We start from the raw sequence: 16,555 nt of genomic DNA on the forward strand, positions 1-16,555 counted from the left end.
TAATCACTTATATGTAGCTCAATTCAGAGAAAACACGGTTTTCTTCTTTCCTGTCTTGAAGGATATGCCATTTGTCTCCCTTGCCAAAAAATCCAGTGTAGCTTTTGGGCTTGAGACAATGGCTCACTTGTCCATAACCCTGCCTTCAGGCCCACACTTCCTATTTTCTTTCTTTAAAGAAAAAAACCCCCAAAACTTCCTATTTTATCCTCACCTGAAGACATTTCTTTTATCGCTTTCAGAGACAGAGAGAGAGGGAGAGGGAAAAAGAAACAGAGAGAGATGGACAGATAGACACATCAATGTGAGAGAGAAGCATCAACTGGCTGCCTTCTTGTGCGCACCCCTGCTGGGGATCGAACACGCGCTGTGGGCTACCCTGACTGGGAACCGAACCTGCGGCAGCCCTTCAATCCATGGGACGATGTTCTAACCAACTGAACCACACTGGCCAGGGCCCCATTCTCTTTCTGTAAAAGGTCAAAAATGTTGTAAGATACCACACCTCAGCTTTCAAGGAACTTAACATAAACATTTAACCATCACAGCCAAAGAAAGCAGTATATGGGGCAATCTGGAATATGTATGTAAATTACCGCTCCACAGAACAGAACAATATGCTGACCTGAGCTCACCACCATAACGTGTCCGATGCAATGAGGCAGAGTGCTCTCTGGGCTTTGGTTTTCCGCCACTCAGCTGGACAATGCCCTATCTGCTGCTTGGCACACTGGGGGTTTTCACACACATGGACACCATCTTCCCAAAGTCTTTGTGGACCTTGCACCGTGAAGACTAACCAGGTCCCCAGTCAGAATGAGACCAAACACATCACACAAATACAGAAGTCATTTTCCTATTAACTGAGAATTATTATCAGCCCTTACACATACCAGCAATATAGTTTTAATTTGGAAGACAAAACTACTCGTAGGGAAGTAGAGAATTTCAAATGCAACTTTTAATTTACTATACTACGTATTCTGAGAAATTCCACATTCAAGTGTCTCTAGAAAAGGAAGCACCTTTTGTTTCTAAGTAGGAGAAACTGTTAATGTTCCTTCTCTTGGTCTCCCACACCTCCCACCAAACAAACACCACCCCCCAAAGCTAAACAGGTGACAATAAATCAAAAGAAAAAAATCTAAATATTATGAAATTAGTTTTTATTTTTACCTTAAAATAAATGCTTAACATTTTTCCAAAACCAAAGCTAAGGATGAAAACTTAGAAGGGTGGAAGATTATTCTTTCCTTCCCTTACTGGGGAAACCAGTAAGTTGGAAGTTCTAATGTGGCTTAGCTCTTTCCTTAGGACTAGTCTAGACAAAACCCCCCATCTCTCCCCAATTTCTCCTCTACTGTTAGCTGTACCTACCAGGGTTACGGCTGGCAGGGAAAAAATAAAAATCCCCAAATAACCCACCCCAAGACCAACCTGAACAATGGATTTGAAAAGTTGGGAAAAACTGTTTAACATGTGACCAAGTGTTCCTTCCAATCTTTCTAAGGAGGTTCAGTGAAGGTGAGCCCTCGGCAACCCAGCTGAGGTCTCTGCCTGGTCAGCCAGTGCAAAGCACACCAGGCACAATCATACCAGAGTCACTGGGCTGCGACTCGGCCACCCGTCAGTTCACCACAGGGACGTCTTGAAATTAAACTTCAGCTTCAGCAGATACTTCAGGTTTACCTGAGCAGTATCGTAGACAATGTACCTGGAGGGGAAGTGTGTCAAGGAGCAAATGGTTTCATGACGCAGAGTGCGCATGCGCCCCCAAACTTGGCGGAATGTGTGGCTGGTCACGCCCTGTACGCTGGGTTTGTAGGACAGAGGGCATCAGGTTCTCACCCGGTAAAGGGAGAGACTAGTGAGGGGACTACTCACCATGAGACCCATTAAAGGACAGTCTCTCACCCATCTGCACAGGTTAGTCCCAGAACACCCCTCAGGCTCACGGAGACCACTTGTGAAAGGATACTCGTTATACAGCAGACAGGTGTCGTTGACGCCAGACGAAATCCCAGTCCCGAGAGGAACCTCTACACCATCCAGAGCAATACTAGCTGAAGGGTCGGGGGTGGTCTTGCCCAAACCTGCAAAGCAGAAGGCAGGAGTGAGATGAATTGTGAGAACAGGTGTTGAGAATGTTCCAGGGAGATGAGATCCATTTATTTTGGGTTTGTATGTTCACTTGAAAGATGTACAAATTCTATATTCTTTCTTCCAGATAAAAAAACTATGTTATAAATCAATTTCCCAGGGCACCAGCCTTAAGTGATTATTTCTGCTGAACAGAATTCCAAAGCAGTCACTTCAGTCATGCGGTTGGGGCTCCCAACTCATCAGGTGCTGTGTGCTCCACAATCCAAGATGCTGCAGGTGCCACTGGGTCCTGAGAGGTCCCAGTGCTAGAGCTGCAAGTCAGGTTAAAACACACCACCAGCGTCCCTGGTTACTGGTGCTCAGACCAAGGCTCTCCATGGCATTTGCGATGCTGGCTGCAGCCACAGAGAGTGTACAGAGAGTGAAACTTTTTAAATGAATCCCCAGCTGTTTAACAGCTAGCCACAGGAATGCAGTCTTTTGGGGAAAGAAAGCTCCCTCCTGTGCTGTCCAGGGTGTCTGGGGATATACCAGCAGCTTTGGAAACACATTACCTTTGACACTGTGCTTGCCCTTGGGTAACTTGTTGACATGCAAAGCATGCTTCAGTTCATACCTATTAAAGAGAGGACAGTCTCAGAAGAGCCCCCAGGGACACAGGGCTCTTCTGATTTGCAGAAAAGGTCAAGTGAGAGAAAGAGAAACTCCACAGAATCGAATCCAGCTTCACTGCTAGGAGCTCCCTCCTGCTCTGGCTTTAGAAACTGAAGGTGCTCTTCTTTCTTAACAGTTTTGTGCTGATGATCATCGCTCTGGAGGCACTTTTAAGGGAAGGTTCTGTTTAGAGTTGTGGCTACCCACTCTGGAGGGTTTTGTCCAGTCCATGATCCCCAGACCCCTGGTCTATCACATAACCTGCTTTTATGGCTTACGGCTGATGGAACCAAAGTGGACCAATCCAAGCTGGACCCATCAGACTTTCTCTATCAAAGTATTTAGAACTGGGCTTGATTCCAGTTCAGTCTGAGTTGGTCTCTAAACATCAGCAGGGGGAGGGGGCTGTGGGGTGACCATCCTTTGTGCAAGTCAACCTCTCTGTTTCCCAGTCCCCAGAAAAACAAAAAGGACACTGCCAGTTCCAAAGGCCTGGCTATACCCTGGTCTTTGGGTTTGGTGAGGCCTTCCTCTATCTCCCTCATTCATTTCACTTAAATGGTTTTCTGCTACCTACCGCCTAACTGGTGGGTCCTGTTGTTGTAGAGGGGAATTTCTGGGGTCACCTCCCAGCCAGGGGGGCTCTCCTAGAGCCCACCCCTTCCACCCCACCAAGGGCCACTGGCCCCAAAGCCAGGCATACTCACATGTTTCCAAGGGCAACTTCTCCCAACAGGATTAAGCCTATTGGGTCTCCCTGAGATGTGTGGCAGTAGTTGGCACTCTTGGAGACCATGTCGGCAAAATAGATCCCTTTGCCAAACATGTAGCCTGTCTGGAAGGTTGGAAAAGGGAAAGCTAAGAACCTTCCAAAGGGAAATGAGCAGCACCACCTATTCCCAAGTGCCAGTGAGCCAGGCGCCAGGCTGAGCACTGCAACAGCCACTTCCCATTTTGTCAACACCCCCAAGCAGGGCACCGAGGCCTGAATTCCAGGACAATCCGTCCAGGTCCCAGGCCTGCCAGGTACTGAGGGGCCGCAAGTACTACTTAATCTCCTGGACCCCACTTTCTTTCTCTCTGTCCCGGGGAAAAGAACCTCATGGGGCTGTTGCGAAAATTAAATGAGTTAATACATGCTAGTTAAACTGGAACCTGGCACATGTAAACACGCAATAAATGCTGGCTATTATCTTTAGTCCCTTTTGTGAGGGAAACCGGAGATTCAGAGCGATTAGGTCATCTGACCGAACCACGTGCTACCATGCAGCACTGGCGAGTCATTAAACCTCTTCCCTCCCCACTTCTTACAACCCTAAACTGAGGGGCTTGGAAGACCACCTCTAAGTAGCTGTCCGGTGACAACTGTCCAGCTGGCCACTCCTGTGGTGACCTAACAATCCTTTGTGTGTGCATAGCCCGGCAGGGCCTTACTCATTTGCTACCATGTTCTCATGAGGAAGACAATGGAGCTCATGGAGGTCATCTGGCTGGGAAGTGGTACAGGCAGGTGCAAACTCAGCTTGGCCCACGGCCAAAGTCTGTTCTTTGCATGCCAACACCCCAATAAGCAGGCATAGCAGGCCCTGAATACCTTACTTCTTTTGTTCCAGAAACTATGTCTGACACATGTGTAGTCGCCCCAACAGAGTCTGGGCCAGGAGAATGTGGTGAAGGCGCTACCTGGGGCTGTGCTCAGGACCTGGGGAGGGATGTCAGGCGGCAGCCACCCGTCAGCCACAGCCGAGCCAACACCTACCTCTTCAAACAAGGCCCGATGTACTGGGGCAGGTGATGTATCACCTTAGTATCCATAAAGCTCTTTATGGAACCAACTACTAGGGACAGGGACTGCCCACTCTCTCCAGGGCAGGCACGTACCACAGGCGCTTCAGGGGGGGCGATCCGGAGACCCTGAGACAGTATCCCCGCGAAGTTGGTAGTTCTGGACCCATGCCACAACAACCTCCGGTTATGCAGCTCCTTGAACGGCTTGTAGCGCTGGCCCTCCCCTTCACGCTCAATCTTAAAGATCTGGTTGGAGGATTAGGTAAAGGAGAGATGAAAGAAGCCATCTGTTACTCGGGTCAATCCAAGAACCTGACCAGATAGATACAGGAGAATCGAGCAGCTGTCCCTAGAACCAGAATATCTCACAGACCTTGGGGTGTGTAACGTGGTCCAGTCAGGCTGGATGGAACAGCCTGACTGGTCAAGGTCCCATCTAGCAGAGACGAGCTACGAAAATAAGTAACAGGTGCAGCGGATGTAGACCCGAGGCACTTCATTTTGGATCTCTAATAATAATTTACAATTCTAAGACCAGTTTTAGGATAGAAATGTCCTTTAAAACAGAATAAAGCCACCCCCAAACTGTGAGAGTAGACTAATTTTTCAGCTCAACAAATAAACGAGCCCCTTCCTCTGGTTATTTCAAGCAAAGTAAACTGCTCTTTCCCACCAGGTCCAGGTTGGAGGAAGGAGCAGGAAGAGCCGGCGGAGGGAGGAGGGAGAAGAGATTCTTACCTCGAGGACTTTCAAGTCGTATGCATTGTGTGTAGTCGCGTGAGTGTTCTTAACATACTTCCTGATGATCTTGGCTTCCTCGGAATCTTTGTCCACCACCTAGGGGGAAGGCGTCTTGGAATTAGAGCAAGAAGACCTTAGGAGAGCCACACAGAGGTAGGAAGAATGGCCACAAGCTCGGCTGACGTACACATCATACCACAGTGCTCAGAAAAGCCCAAATGGGACCAAGAGTCCATGTCTGAGGCCCCACAGCTGGGAGGTCCCAGGCCAGTGGTCCCACAGAGAGCCTCTAGAACTAGGCACCAGCTCCCAGGTAACAGTCAAGTTCATGGAGCTAAGACACATGGACCAGGAGACGTCCCACGGCCAAGACTTGCAATCAAAAGCAGCAAGGACCCATTCAACTACGGATTTTGAGGACGGGCTTGGAGGCTCCATCTCGATTCCTCAGGGCCATACACACTGGCTCAGAACACTGGCCCACCTACCTGTCAATCTGCTAATGTAATCTGCACTAAACCAACCAGAGTGTGTTATGAGAAAGGCTGTGTATCCTATTTTCATATTCTTATCCGAAGTTCAGAAAAATCTAGGAATTCTGCTCTTAATTAAAAGGCTTCAGAATTACAATTGGGGACAATAACAACCCCTTCACAAATAACTGATCCCAGAGCATTTCCATCACAAAGGTGCCCATAGGGGCAAAACAAATGCCATTTAGTGTCTCAGCCTGCTCAGACCCACAGACCTATGCTTTGTCCTAAGCAAGGAACAAAAGTTCTTTTTAGTGATGAAAACGGGCCCTATAGGCTCACCAGGCTCCAGTGACCTCACACCCTGAAGTGCCGCAGGGAAGGACACAGGGCCCGAGGTGCAGCACGTGGGCGATGAGACCAGGCCCACGCTAGGAGCTGAGGCAGAAGGTTCTCCTCCCGTCAGCCCAGGCAGGGTGGCTTCTGCCTGAGCCTCCAACGCAGAAGTTCAGGGACCCTGTGCGTCAACACAGCTACTTCAACTGGAGAACACGAACGCAGGCTTTGCGTCTTTATGACGCCCCATCAGGCGTTGCTACTTCTGAAACGGGACACCAGCAACAAACCTCCTAGGGTTCCTGCCACAAGTTTCCAAAAACAGTGATCCTCTCTAAGGTTAAGGAAAAAGAGACCTTTCTGTAAGTCCCCTCAAAACCCAGTCTCTATGCCAAACCGAGACGCAGCCTACCTTGTGAACAAGGTGCTTATTTGTAGGTAAGAGAGATACCTAAGGTTCTCAAAGGGCCACCAACAGCAACTGGGACTTGATAGAAAGGCTGATTTTGGACCCCAGTCATCAGTTTTAGGAAGCTCTCCGGGAGATTCTGATGCACATTTAAGTTTGGGGACCACAGCTCTTGGAATGAGCGGTTAGGATGCTTCAGAAAGGGTGGGCCCTCGTACCTTAATGTCAGTTTTGAGCTTCTCATAGTTGACATCGATGGGGTCCTTGCTGCTATCATCAGACCCACCCTTGAGCAGACTGTAGGCCACCTCGATGTCCAGCAGGTTGTCCAGCATTTCTACTTTGGCCTAGAGGAGCAAGCAAAAACGCCGAGTTGGGTACCAAAGTAAGGGAGAAAGATCTGCCTAGTTTTGGGACAGAAAATCTACATGTGGACAGCAGCTCAGATGGGCAGCGAAGGAGGGACCTCCTGGCTGGTCAGGAACAGCCTGCCATCCGTTCAGTGACACCACTGAGACTCTCTTGGAAGGCTACGGAGGGTCCTTGTGGAAGGAGAGAGGGAAAGCCGTGAGCCTATGGTAAGACTAGTCTTCCCTCTTGCACACACTGGTGACAAGGGGCCCCTAACCACAGGCTCCCTGGTGAGGCAGGGAAGGAGACCAGGGAGAAGAATAGGAGAGGCTCTCCCACTCCCATGGCTCTTCCCCCCAAGACTGATGAGGGGGAGCAAGGCAGGAAAAACCATCTGTTCTACCTGTGGTCCGGTGTCCGCCCATGTGGGTAGGAACCCCACTGCAAAGTGACGACATAGAAGTGGCCCTTCCAGAACTGACCCCTGCCCTTAGGGGCTGTGATGTGAAAAGGGAGTCGCAGGGGGCAACACTCTGAGCAGCACCACAGCCCAGCAGACTCGAGGGTCCCTCCTGGACCCCTGTGCTAACCTGCACACTGTCTGTGTTGTTCAGGAGTGGAGGCTTCTTCATCCCAAAGTCGTGGGGGATCAAGGTGTAGAAGCGATTTGAAAGATCCAGGATCTGGGAGTCGCTGTTGCCCTGGGACAATGCCTTTAAGGGAGGGGACAGATGGAACACAGGCTGAGGCAGGTGCTCTGAGCCCCCAGCATGTGGCTGGGCTCTCTCCTCTAGAAAGTGGGTGCTGGCGTGGAGTCCCAAGGTCGCACGCGGGGAGATTTCCAAGTCGGCCACCTTCCTGTTGCTGTCACACCAGCCTGCAGTGGCAGGCTCCCCATTCTCAAACTGTGAGATTCAGCACACAATCAGCTTCCCGTAAAATTTCATTTGTACAAAGAGCTGTGGAGTTACAGATCCGGTGGGCTCATAGGAAGTGCTGTTAAATTCTTTCAACTTTTTGTATGTTTGAAAACTTTCCATGATAGAATGTTAAAAGGGAAAAAAACTCACTGCTGTAAAATTCAGTCTGGCCCCCTTCACCCACTGAGCTTCATCTTTAAGGCAGGGAATTTATCTTCAGGAGGTGCAGGTGGCCAGGCACAGAAGGGCTAAGCTCCCCTTCCTGCCACAATGGCAATTAGTGCTCTATATGCAAAATGTGTCCAACAAATGCACAGAGATGGAGCGGCTGGACCCCAGAATGCTGCATACTCGGCAGACATAGTGGGTGGGCCAAGGCTGGGGGAGGCAGCGTGCTGGCACCCTGCAAGCTCAAAGCTGCACGTTTGCTTCTCACAGGGACATCAGCTTCTCCGGGTCATAAAACTCTGTCTGCTGCAGTATGCTCTGTGCAAATGGGTAAGGACACTGTACCAGCCCTTCCGCCTGGGGATTCTGGGACAGGAAAGAGCTTAGGCTGAGGAAAGCCTTTCACATCTCAGACGGTGGGTAGCACCTAGAGGACAGTGCTCCAGACCAGCTCTAAGTGGATTTAACTCCTACATTTCAGGGCCCCTATTCCAGCTCTAGCCAGAGAGGCCACTTCCCTGGCCCGACTTCAGCTTCCTGTGTGCTTTTCTTCTTCATAAGCCAGGCCTGCCCCACCACCCCTAAATGCAAGTGAAGCCCCCCAGGGCACAGCTTGAATGCTCTGTGGATGGGGGGAACATGAATGAAAGTAAGACATTACTTAGCTTTCCAACTGATGACTTTCAGTAATTGCAAAATAAATTCAGCCTAACTCTTAAGGGCACACGAAATAAAATAAGATTTTCATGAGGTAGGAGAACCAAATTCCTCATCAAGTTTACAGGAAGTTTATTACATATCTGATCACTGAAAACACTGATTAACTCGTAAGTTTTGTGATCCTCTTTCACAAGTGGCAGCACTTGTCATTCTTGTTGAACTAACAAAAATCTAAATTAACATGAATTGTATGTCCATTAACCTCCAGTAAATGTACTGCCGCACCCCCTAGGTGAGGGGTCAGCCAGGAGAGGGTGGCCCAGGAGACCCACTGGGCAGCTGAGACGGAGCAGGGGCCGGCCCCTCGCTTACCTGCTGGACCTCACTGAGGATTGAGTATGCGGCCTGGATCTGCCTTTTGCTCAGCTTCCCCAAGGGCATCTTCTGGAGGTCAATCTGAGGAGACAGGGTATTTCCCCTTTGAAAGCCACGCACTGTGCAGCATGGTGATGGGAGAGGCGGATGTTCACCTTCTCAGGCCTTGTGGGGCCCTGATGGAAGCAGTCAGAGCACTGCCTGGTCTTCCTGAAGATGCAGACTTCGCAGCCTGACCCCTACTACAGAGGCTGTGAGTCTGTGGGAAGATTCTTGCTACTTCATATATGGCACGGATAAGCCAACCAGCGCACCCCTACCCATGTTATAATATGAAACAGCCCAGCATTTCTGGGAGGTTACAGCGTAATTCCCAACTAACTTTGAAGTGAGATGCCGTGGGGTCCAGGAGCCACACCTGCAGCACAGGGAGGCCTCTAGAGCTGCAGGGCGGGCTCTGGATGTAGCACACCCCTCCCCCTGGCAGCACTTGGCTCTGGGCTCAGGATTCACCTCCTCACAGGGAGTGACAGGTCCCCGTATTGGGGATAAAGTTGCCAGGGTTCCGGCATTTACTCTCCACCTGGTCACCCCAACCTGTTCCAGCAGCAGGGCTCTGGCCCTTCTATCCCCAGGAAACTAGTTACTTGTCTGAGTGAAAAACAGCATTAAGACGTCATTTCAGAGACTTGGGTCTGATGAAAGTTGAGAACTTCTGAGTCACAGAAAAACCAGAACACAGGAAGCTGGAAATGACATGTAGGATATTCCGCCCTGGGTAGGAGAGTGGGATGAATCCCCCGACTGGCAACCCCATCCCACCCAACCTGGGAACCAACTCCTTCCTAAGAACAGCTGGTATGAACTTCATCTGATGAAGCAAGTGTCCGAAATCCCCTGCATTTCTGTTGGCGGTGGTCACAGCAGTTCTTTTACTGAAAGTGGGCTATGTCCTGGACTTGCCAGGACAACTCCAGATGGCCTGTTTGGTCTGGCCACAAAGAAGCTGGCTACAGACCCTACCGTGGTGACAAGAAAAGGGGGACCAGGAACCCAGGGGACAGCTCTCTGCAACACACTCTGCATTTCACAGCAAGTCCAACAATGCTTTGCAAGCGCCCCGAGTCTCAGCAACCTGCATGTGTCTCAGGCTTAAGGACAGGCAGGGCGGCCGAATCCAGCAAGAATAGCCGCCGAGCTCGTTACCAACTCAGCACTCTAATTGTGGACCCCAGCAGATGTTCGCAGATAGGACAATAAACCGCACCAACCTCATATTCCACCATGGCTTTCTTCATACTTTCCACATCAAAGATCATCTTAATGAGGTTCTGCACCGGCTTGGGGAGCTTGGACTTGGTGCCAGGGTTTACTGTCAGCTTCTTCACTGCCTCCTCATCCTTTGGGGGAAAAGATATGTTGCAAAGGAAAAGAAAATCAGTAAGAGACCCAATTAAACGATCCAAGGTGGTGGTGGTGTTTGGGCTGCAGATGGAGTGTCACTAGCAAAAGGGTCACATGTCAGTCAACAGGGTTTGGGCAGGTGCCAGGAGGAACGTGGGTTCACAGAGCGACCAGACACTTCCAGTGCACCCCCTAGTCCTCTTTGCTGCTCCAGATTTTTATTTCAGCGGCCACTGCAGCGCCCAGTCCTGTCCAGGCTACTCTGAAGGCACTTGCACTCCCCTCATACCCGCACCACTTCCTGCTCATTGTCTCCCACCCTCGGGTTGCTGGTGCCCTGCATGGGGATTTGCCCAGTGCCCACTTGTGCCCAACTTGGAAGTGCTGGGTAGCTATGGGGGCAAACCTTGGATGAAGGGGACACTGGGCAAATTCTCCCCCACTTCTCTTGCACTGCCTCATCCCAGAGCCGACTAAGTTCATATAAGCTTTCCTACAGTCCCAAAGGATCAAGCAACCAGTCCCAGTTCCTGCCAGGTAGCTTGACAGTGTTTAAGTGCATCCTAACATTAGCCCTTCCTCCCTGCTGCCCCATCCTCATCCCACACCCCACACCCCCCCTCCGAGTGACTGCACATCCTAATTACAATAGCATGAGACGCCCCCACTGTCTGGACAATCCAGGCTAAGTCAAGACCACACTGTATTGGAAATGCCTTAATTCTTCTCACTTTTGAACTGAGGACAGGGACTGTGCTGTCCATCAGTGTCCTTAGCAACTAATAGTGTTTGGTGTTTGCTTCAAGTGAAGGTAACTGGCGCTGGGCTTTGACCCTGGGATCTGCTTGGCTGAACCAAGCTGCAGAGAGAAGCCTGTGCTGCGCCAGTGCCCACGGCTGCTGCCACCAATGTCACAGTGGATCTGGACACTGGAACACCGAGCCTTAAATGCATCGATCTTTGGTTCCAACCCCACCAAGGACAAACTATTAATGTGTCAAAAAGACTTATTTAAATGCACTTACCCTGCGAGCCAGGAACTCCACCTTTAATGGTAACAACCACAGAGATATAGATATTTATGTGTGTATCAGTATTGTTGTATCAAATACCTAAAGCTAATCTAAATTGCTAATTGGAGGGGAATCCATGTAGTATTGTTTGGTAAATTATGAATTATGACTACCCACAGGATGGAATTCTACAGAGCCTAAGAAATGATTCTCTAGATCAATTAAATACAGTAGCCACTGGTTTTGAAATATGGCCAGTCTAAATTGAGATGTACTGTAAGGGTTAAAAATACACTAGATTTCAAAGAAAAAAATAAAAATAATTTTGTTGTTATCAACCACATGTTGAAATAGCATTTTGGATATATTGGGTTAAATAAATGATCAGTATTGACCTCACTGTTTCCTTTGCTTTTCAAAATGTAGCTACTAAAATACTGTAAACCGCACAACACAGTATGTAAGAAAAAACTCCCAATTTTATGGTGTGGAAACTACCTGTGAAGTAAAAGACATATACCATGTCTCTTTCATTGTGGTTCATTCTGGGCAATTTTTATTTTTTGACCCTTTGTTTTTCTCAAAAAATTTTAAAGCTTTTTTGAAATGGGAACTCAGTAGGGGGTGCTGTTGAGCCAGACCAAGTATGTCCAACCCTAAAGTTCAAGGTCTCAACTTCAACACTATACAAGTGTTAAATCCTGTGTTCAATGGTGAGGGCTCATGGCACTATAAACCAGGGAATTCTCCCTTCGAGACGTGCTAGCCCTCAAAGGTTTGGAATTAAAATCTGTACCTATCTACAAGTTTCTTTCCTTTTGCAAATAAACATGTACCACCCCATTATGAAATTAGTAGGTTTTCCGCCGACTGGCGCAGCCCCGCTGGCTGAGCATTGTCCTGTACAGTGAAAGGGTGCAGCTCAAATCCCAGTCAGGGCACATGCCCGGGCTGCAGGTTCAGTTCCTGGTCGGGGCACGTACAAGAGGCAATGGATTTATGTTTCTCTCCCTCCTTCTCCTTCCCTTCCCCGTCTCTAAAATAAAAATAAAAATCTAAAAAAAAAAAAAAGGTAATAGATTTTCAGTGTAGTGATTGTGGGGGCAGGGGAGGTGGAAGTGGTATAAGGGTGATAAATGGTAATGGGAAAAAATATACAATAAATAAATAAGTAAATAAAATAAAAAGCCAGCATTTTGTCAAAACAAATGGCTATAAAAATATCAGCCCAAATGATGTCTGGTAACACACAGAGGGAGATGGCCAAGCTTCAAATATAGATAATATAGATTTCAGGAAATTATCAGGAAATACTTTGGGACTAAAAGCTGTAACCTATCTGCACAGCAACGGAAACCAACAACAAAATGAAAGGTAATATAGCAAGTGGAAGAAAATACTGGCAAATATGTATCTGATAAGGGCTGACAACCAAAATATATAAAGAATTCATGCAACTAAATAGCAAAAACAAACACCTAAGCTAAACAATCTGATTAAAAAATGGGCAGAGGACTTGATTAGCCATTTTTCCAAAGACATAGATGGCCAACAGTTGTATGAAAAGATGCTCAACAGGACTAGTCATCAGGGAAATGCAGATCAAAACCACAATGAGGTATTAGCACACACCTGTTTGTTGGCAAGGATGTGGAGGAAAGGGAACCCTGGTGCACTGTGGATGGAAATGCAGATTGGTGCAGCCACATAGTAAACCGTATGAAGATTCCTCAAAAAATGAAAAATAAAACTATCTCATGACCCAGCAATTCTACTTCTGGGTCTTTATCTGAAGAAAATGAAAACACTAACTCAAAAAGATGTGTGTGTATATATATACACACACACACCTCCACATTCACTGAAGCATTACTTATAATAGTCAAGACATGAAGATGACCTAAGCATCCACTGGCAGATGAACAGATAAAGAAAATATGATTTATATACACATTTACTATTCAGCCATAACAAAGTCTTGCCATTTTCAACATTAAGGGTATAGGCTAAGTGAAATAACTCATTAGAGAAAGACTAATACTGCATAATCTCACTTAAACGTGGAATCTAAAAAACAAAAACAAAACCCCAAACAAGAAACAAAGAAAGTAAAGGGAAAAAACCCCCAAACTCTCAAACAAGCCAACAGACATAGAGAAGAAACTGGCAGTTGCCAGAGGCAGGAAGTAGGGGGTGGGGTGGGCAAATTGGATGAAGCAGTTCAAAAGGCGTAAGCTTCTGGCTATAAAATAATAAGCCGTGGGGTGTAACGTACATCTTGGTGACTACAGTTAATAATATAGCATTGTACATCTGAAAGCTGTTGAGAGTGGATCTCACAAATTCTCATCCCAAGAAAACAACTTTTTATAACTACATGTCAGATGATGGATGTTAACTAGACTTAATGTGCCGATCACTGCAATACATACAAATATGAATCAATGCATTGTACAGCTGAAACTAATGTCATATACCAATTATATCACAATAAAATCAAACAAGAAAACTGGGACCTAGCAGAGCATGTCACTATAATTCTATTCTGATGATAAACCCGGTCACATGATCCAGGATGAACATAGGCTCAGTTAAAAAAAACCTTACCTGGAATCTCAATCGCTCCCTGTTGTGTTTAAGGAAGGACTTCAAAGACTTCCTCTTTGAGGGTCTTAAAAACACACCAAGTTTCCATCTCATACTTCATGGTAGGGATCTTATTAATGAAGGGTATTGGGTTTTATTAAATGCTGTTTCCTTGCCTATTAGGATGATCATGTGGCTTTTGTTCTTTATTCTATTCATGTTACATTACACTGATTTTTGTACGTTGATCCACCCTTGTGTTCCTGGGATAAATTCCACGTGGTGTATAACCCTTGTGTGCTGCTATATTCAGTTCTAGTATTTTGTTGAGGGTTTTGCCATCTATATTCAAAGGGTGATTGATCTTTAGTTTTTTTTTTTTAAATCCTCACCCAAGGACAATTTTTCATTGCTTTTAGAGAGGAAGGGGGAGAAAGAAAGAAGGGAAGGGAGGGGGGAAGGGAGGGAGGAGAGAGAGGGCTGGGGAGAGGAGAGAGGAGAGAGGGGGGGGAGAGAGGGAGGGAGGGAGGGGGGGGAGAGAGAGAGAGAGAGAGAGAGAGAGAGAGAATGAATTGCCTTTTCATACATGCTCCAACCAGGGATCGAACCCACAACCTGGGTATGTGCCCTGACCGGGAATTGAACCCGTGACCTTTTCAGTCTACAGGGCAACACTTCAACCAACCAAGTCAAACAGGTTAGGGCTTTCCTGTGACGTCCTTATCCGTTCTGGTATTAGGGGGACACTGGCCTCATAGAATGAGTTGGGGGTGTCTCTTTCTCTCCTATTTTTTTGAAGAGTTTGTGAAGGACTTGTATTAATTCTCTAGATATTTGGTAGCACTCACCAGTGATGCTGTCTGATCTGCGGCATGTTTTGAATGGAGTGTGGTACCTCTTTTACTGTAACTAGATGGTGTGAGAGAATTAAGTGATCACCTGGCCGTAGTCGATCTCCAGGGGGTAGAACTTCTTGGGATGTTTTGTGAAATTTTCAGAGTGCCAGGCATTCCCGGTTTTTTCTTCATATAGTTTTGTAAAGTGCTCAATGGCATCCTCCTTGGACGGCATCTGCTCCAGTTTGTTACTGCCAATCATCGTGCCCACGCGGCCCCAGGATCTGAATATCCAATACCTAGGAGGGGGGCAGGGGAGGGAAAGGAGGAGCATCAGATGCACACTTGTGGGTTAGCTGGTCATATTCCAGGAGGAGCTTCCCTTCCCTGCCATTCCACTTGGTTGAGAGAGATGGCAAGCACTCCAAAACGATGGTGACTGACACAGAGGGACAAAGGAACTGACATTATAATAAAGGACCTTTATTTTACTTTTATTGAATTAAGGGTTGTAATAACCTTAAAGTAATTAAAGAATGTCCTTTCAAATGGACTGTATAAAGTGCCCAAGAATAGTTTAAGCTTGGACCTGGTAGCCAAGCTTGAGGACCAAACCCTGGGGGGGTCTACAGACATTTCCTTAAAATACCTAATTCACTCCCCAAAGAAAGTAACGATGGGAAGTCATGTGTTTAGAGAGACACGACCATTAACAACATACCCTAGAAAACAGGGAAGAACTGTTTCGGTGTGGTTCCGGTCAGAGGCTGAGGTGCGGGGAAATGAGAAGGGTGGGACAGTGGCACACAGAACTGGCCACTCTCCGGCCCGGGCTATCACTGTGTCGCCATCTCCACAGGGCACACCTCGTAGGTGGTCTCTGGCTCTTACGCTGCCCAGCTTTGGCTAAATTAATTTTTCTTAGTGGAACTACTGAGTAAGTGAAATTTTACATCACCACAAGTGTAATATTAGAAACCCAAATATAAGACTGTATGCATTTTTAAGGTAAAACCAGAGTTCAAAGAAAATTTGGGGTTTCCTGCTGTTTTCTTGGGCTCCTGCTCAAAGGTGTATAAACTTATTCTGTTGGGTTGTTTCCCTGGAAATGTTTGTAAAACACCACACTGACCTATCCTGAAAAACAGTTTCCGACCCTAATAGCCCACACTGCTCTTTCACTCTGAAGACCAATAAATCCAGGCCACCAGGAAAATGCCCACACAGGCAGTCACCACTAGAATTTCTTGCTAGCGGGGGAAAAGTGTATTCTCGTTGCCTGTCATGTAACAGACCGCAACACCCCACGTGTTTCTACACCCTATTCCTTCCTCTGCAGTACAATGTATATCTAGCTTCTGGACAGTGCATTTTACAAGCAAGAAGCCATTTCTGACTTAAATCTCTGACAAGAGTAGGTAATAAACTAAATGACAGGTAAGGGTTATTTCTTCAGAAATTCCTAGTAGCCTACCAAATACTCTGTACTCTTCACGGTCACCTCCAATGTTCACTTTTGAAAGGAAAGGTCTGACAAAAAGATGAGGGGGCGTGAAGAACCTCAGCCTTGCTGGTGGGAGCTTACACCCCGAGGCTGGGACTGACCAGGGGCTAACTAGTAGTACCTTGGGCTGTCATTACCATGGGGGTTTTTGCCTTTCCACCAGTAAACCTTTTTGGACCTTCTGGAGTTCCAGTAAGTAAATGGTTGTCCAGTGCTAAGAAGAAAAGTTCAAGT

General features: G+C 47.3%; 1 protein-coding gene across 1 annotated transcript in view; it reads right to left on the reverse strand.

The window, feature by feature from the left end:
• Positions 1-1,149: 1,149 nt before the first annotated feature.
• Positions 1,150-16,555, reverse strand: part of PARP1 (poly(ADP-ribose) polymerase 1) — a 31,257-nt gene continuing 15,851 nt past the window's right edge. Inside the window, exons 13-23 of the mRNA XM_024576061.3 lie at positions 14,921-15,116; positions 10,250-10,378; positions 8,976-9,059; positions 7,446-7,568; positions 6,723-6,851; positions 5,284-5,382; positions 4,639-4,791; positions 3,465-3,592; positions 2,658-2,719; positions 1,979-2,093; positions 1,150-1,714 (exon numbers count right to left, since the gene is read on the reverse strand). Coding sequence (XP_024431829.1) covers positions 1,633-1,714; positions 1,979-2,093; positions 2,658-2,719; positions 3,465-3,592; positions 4,639-4,791; positions 5,284-5,382; positions 6,723-6,851; positions 7,446-7,568; positions 8,976-9,059; positions 10,250-10,378; positions 14,921-15,116 — 1,300 coding nt within the window. The 3' untranslated portion in view covers positions 1,150-1,632. The remainder of the gene's footprint in view (positions 1,715-1,978; positions 2,094-2,657; positions 2,720-3,464; positions 3,593-4,638; positions 4,792-5,283; positions 5,383-6,722; positions 6,852-7,445; positions 7,569-8,975; positions 9,060-10,249; positions 10,379-14,920; positions 15,117-16,555) is intronic.

The sequence above is a fragment of the Desmodus rotundus genome, chromosome 10, assembly GCF_022682495.2.
Source record: "Desmodus rotundus isolate HL8 chromosome 10, HLdesRot8A.1, whole genome shotgun sequence".
NCBI lineage: Eukaryota > Metazoa > Chordata > Mammalia > Chiroptera > Phyllostomidae > Desmodus > Desmodus rotundus.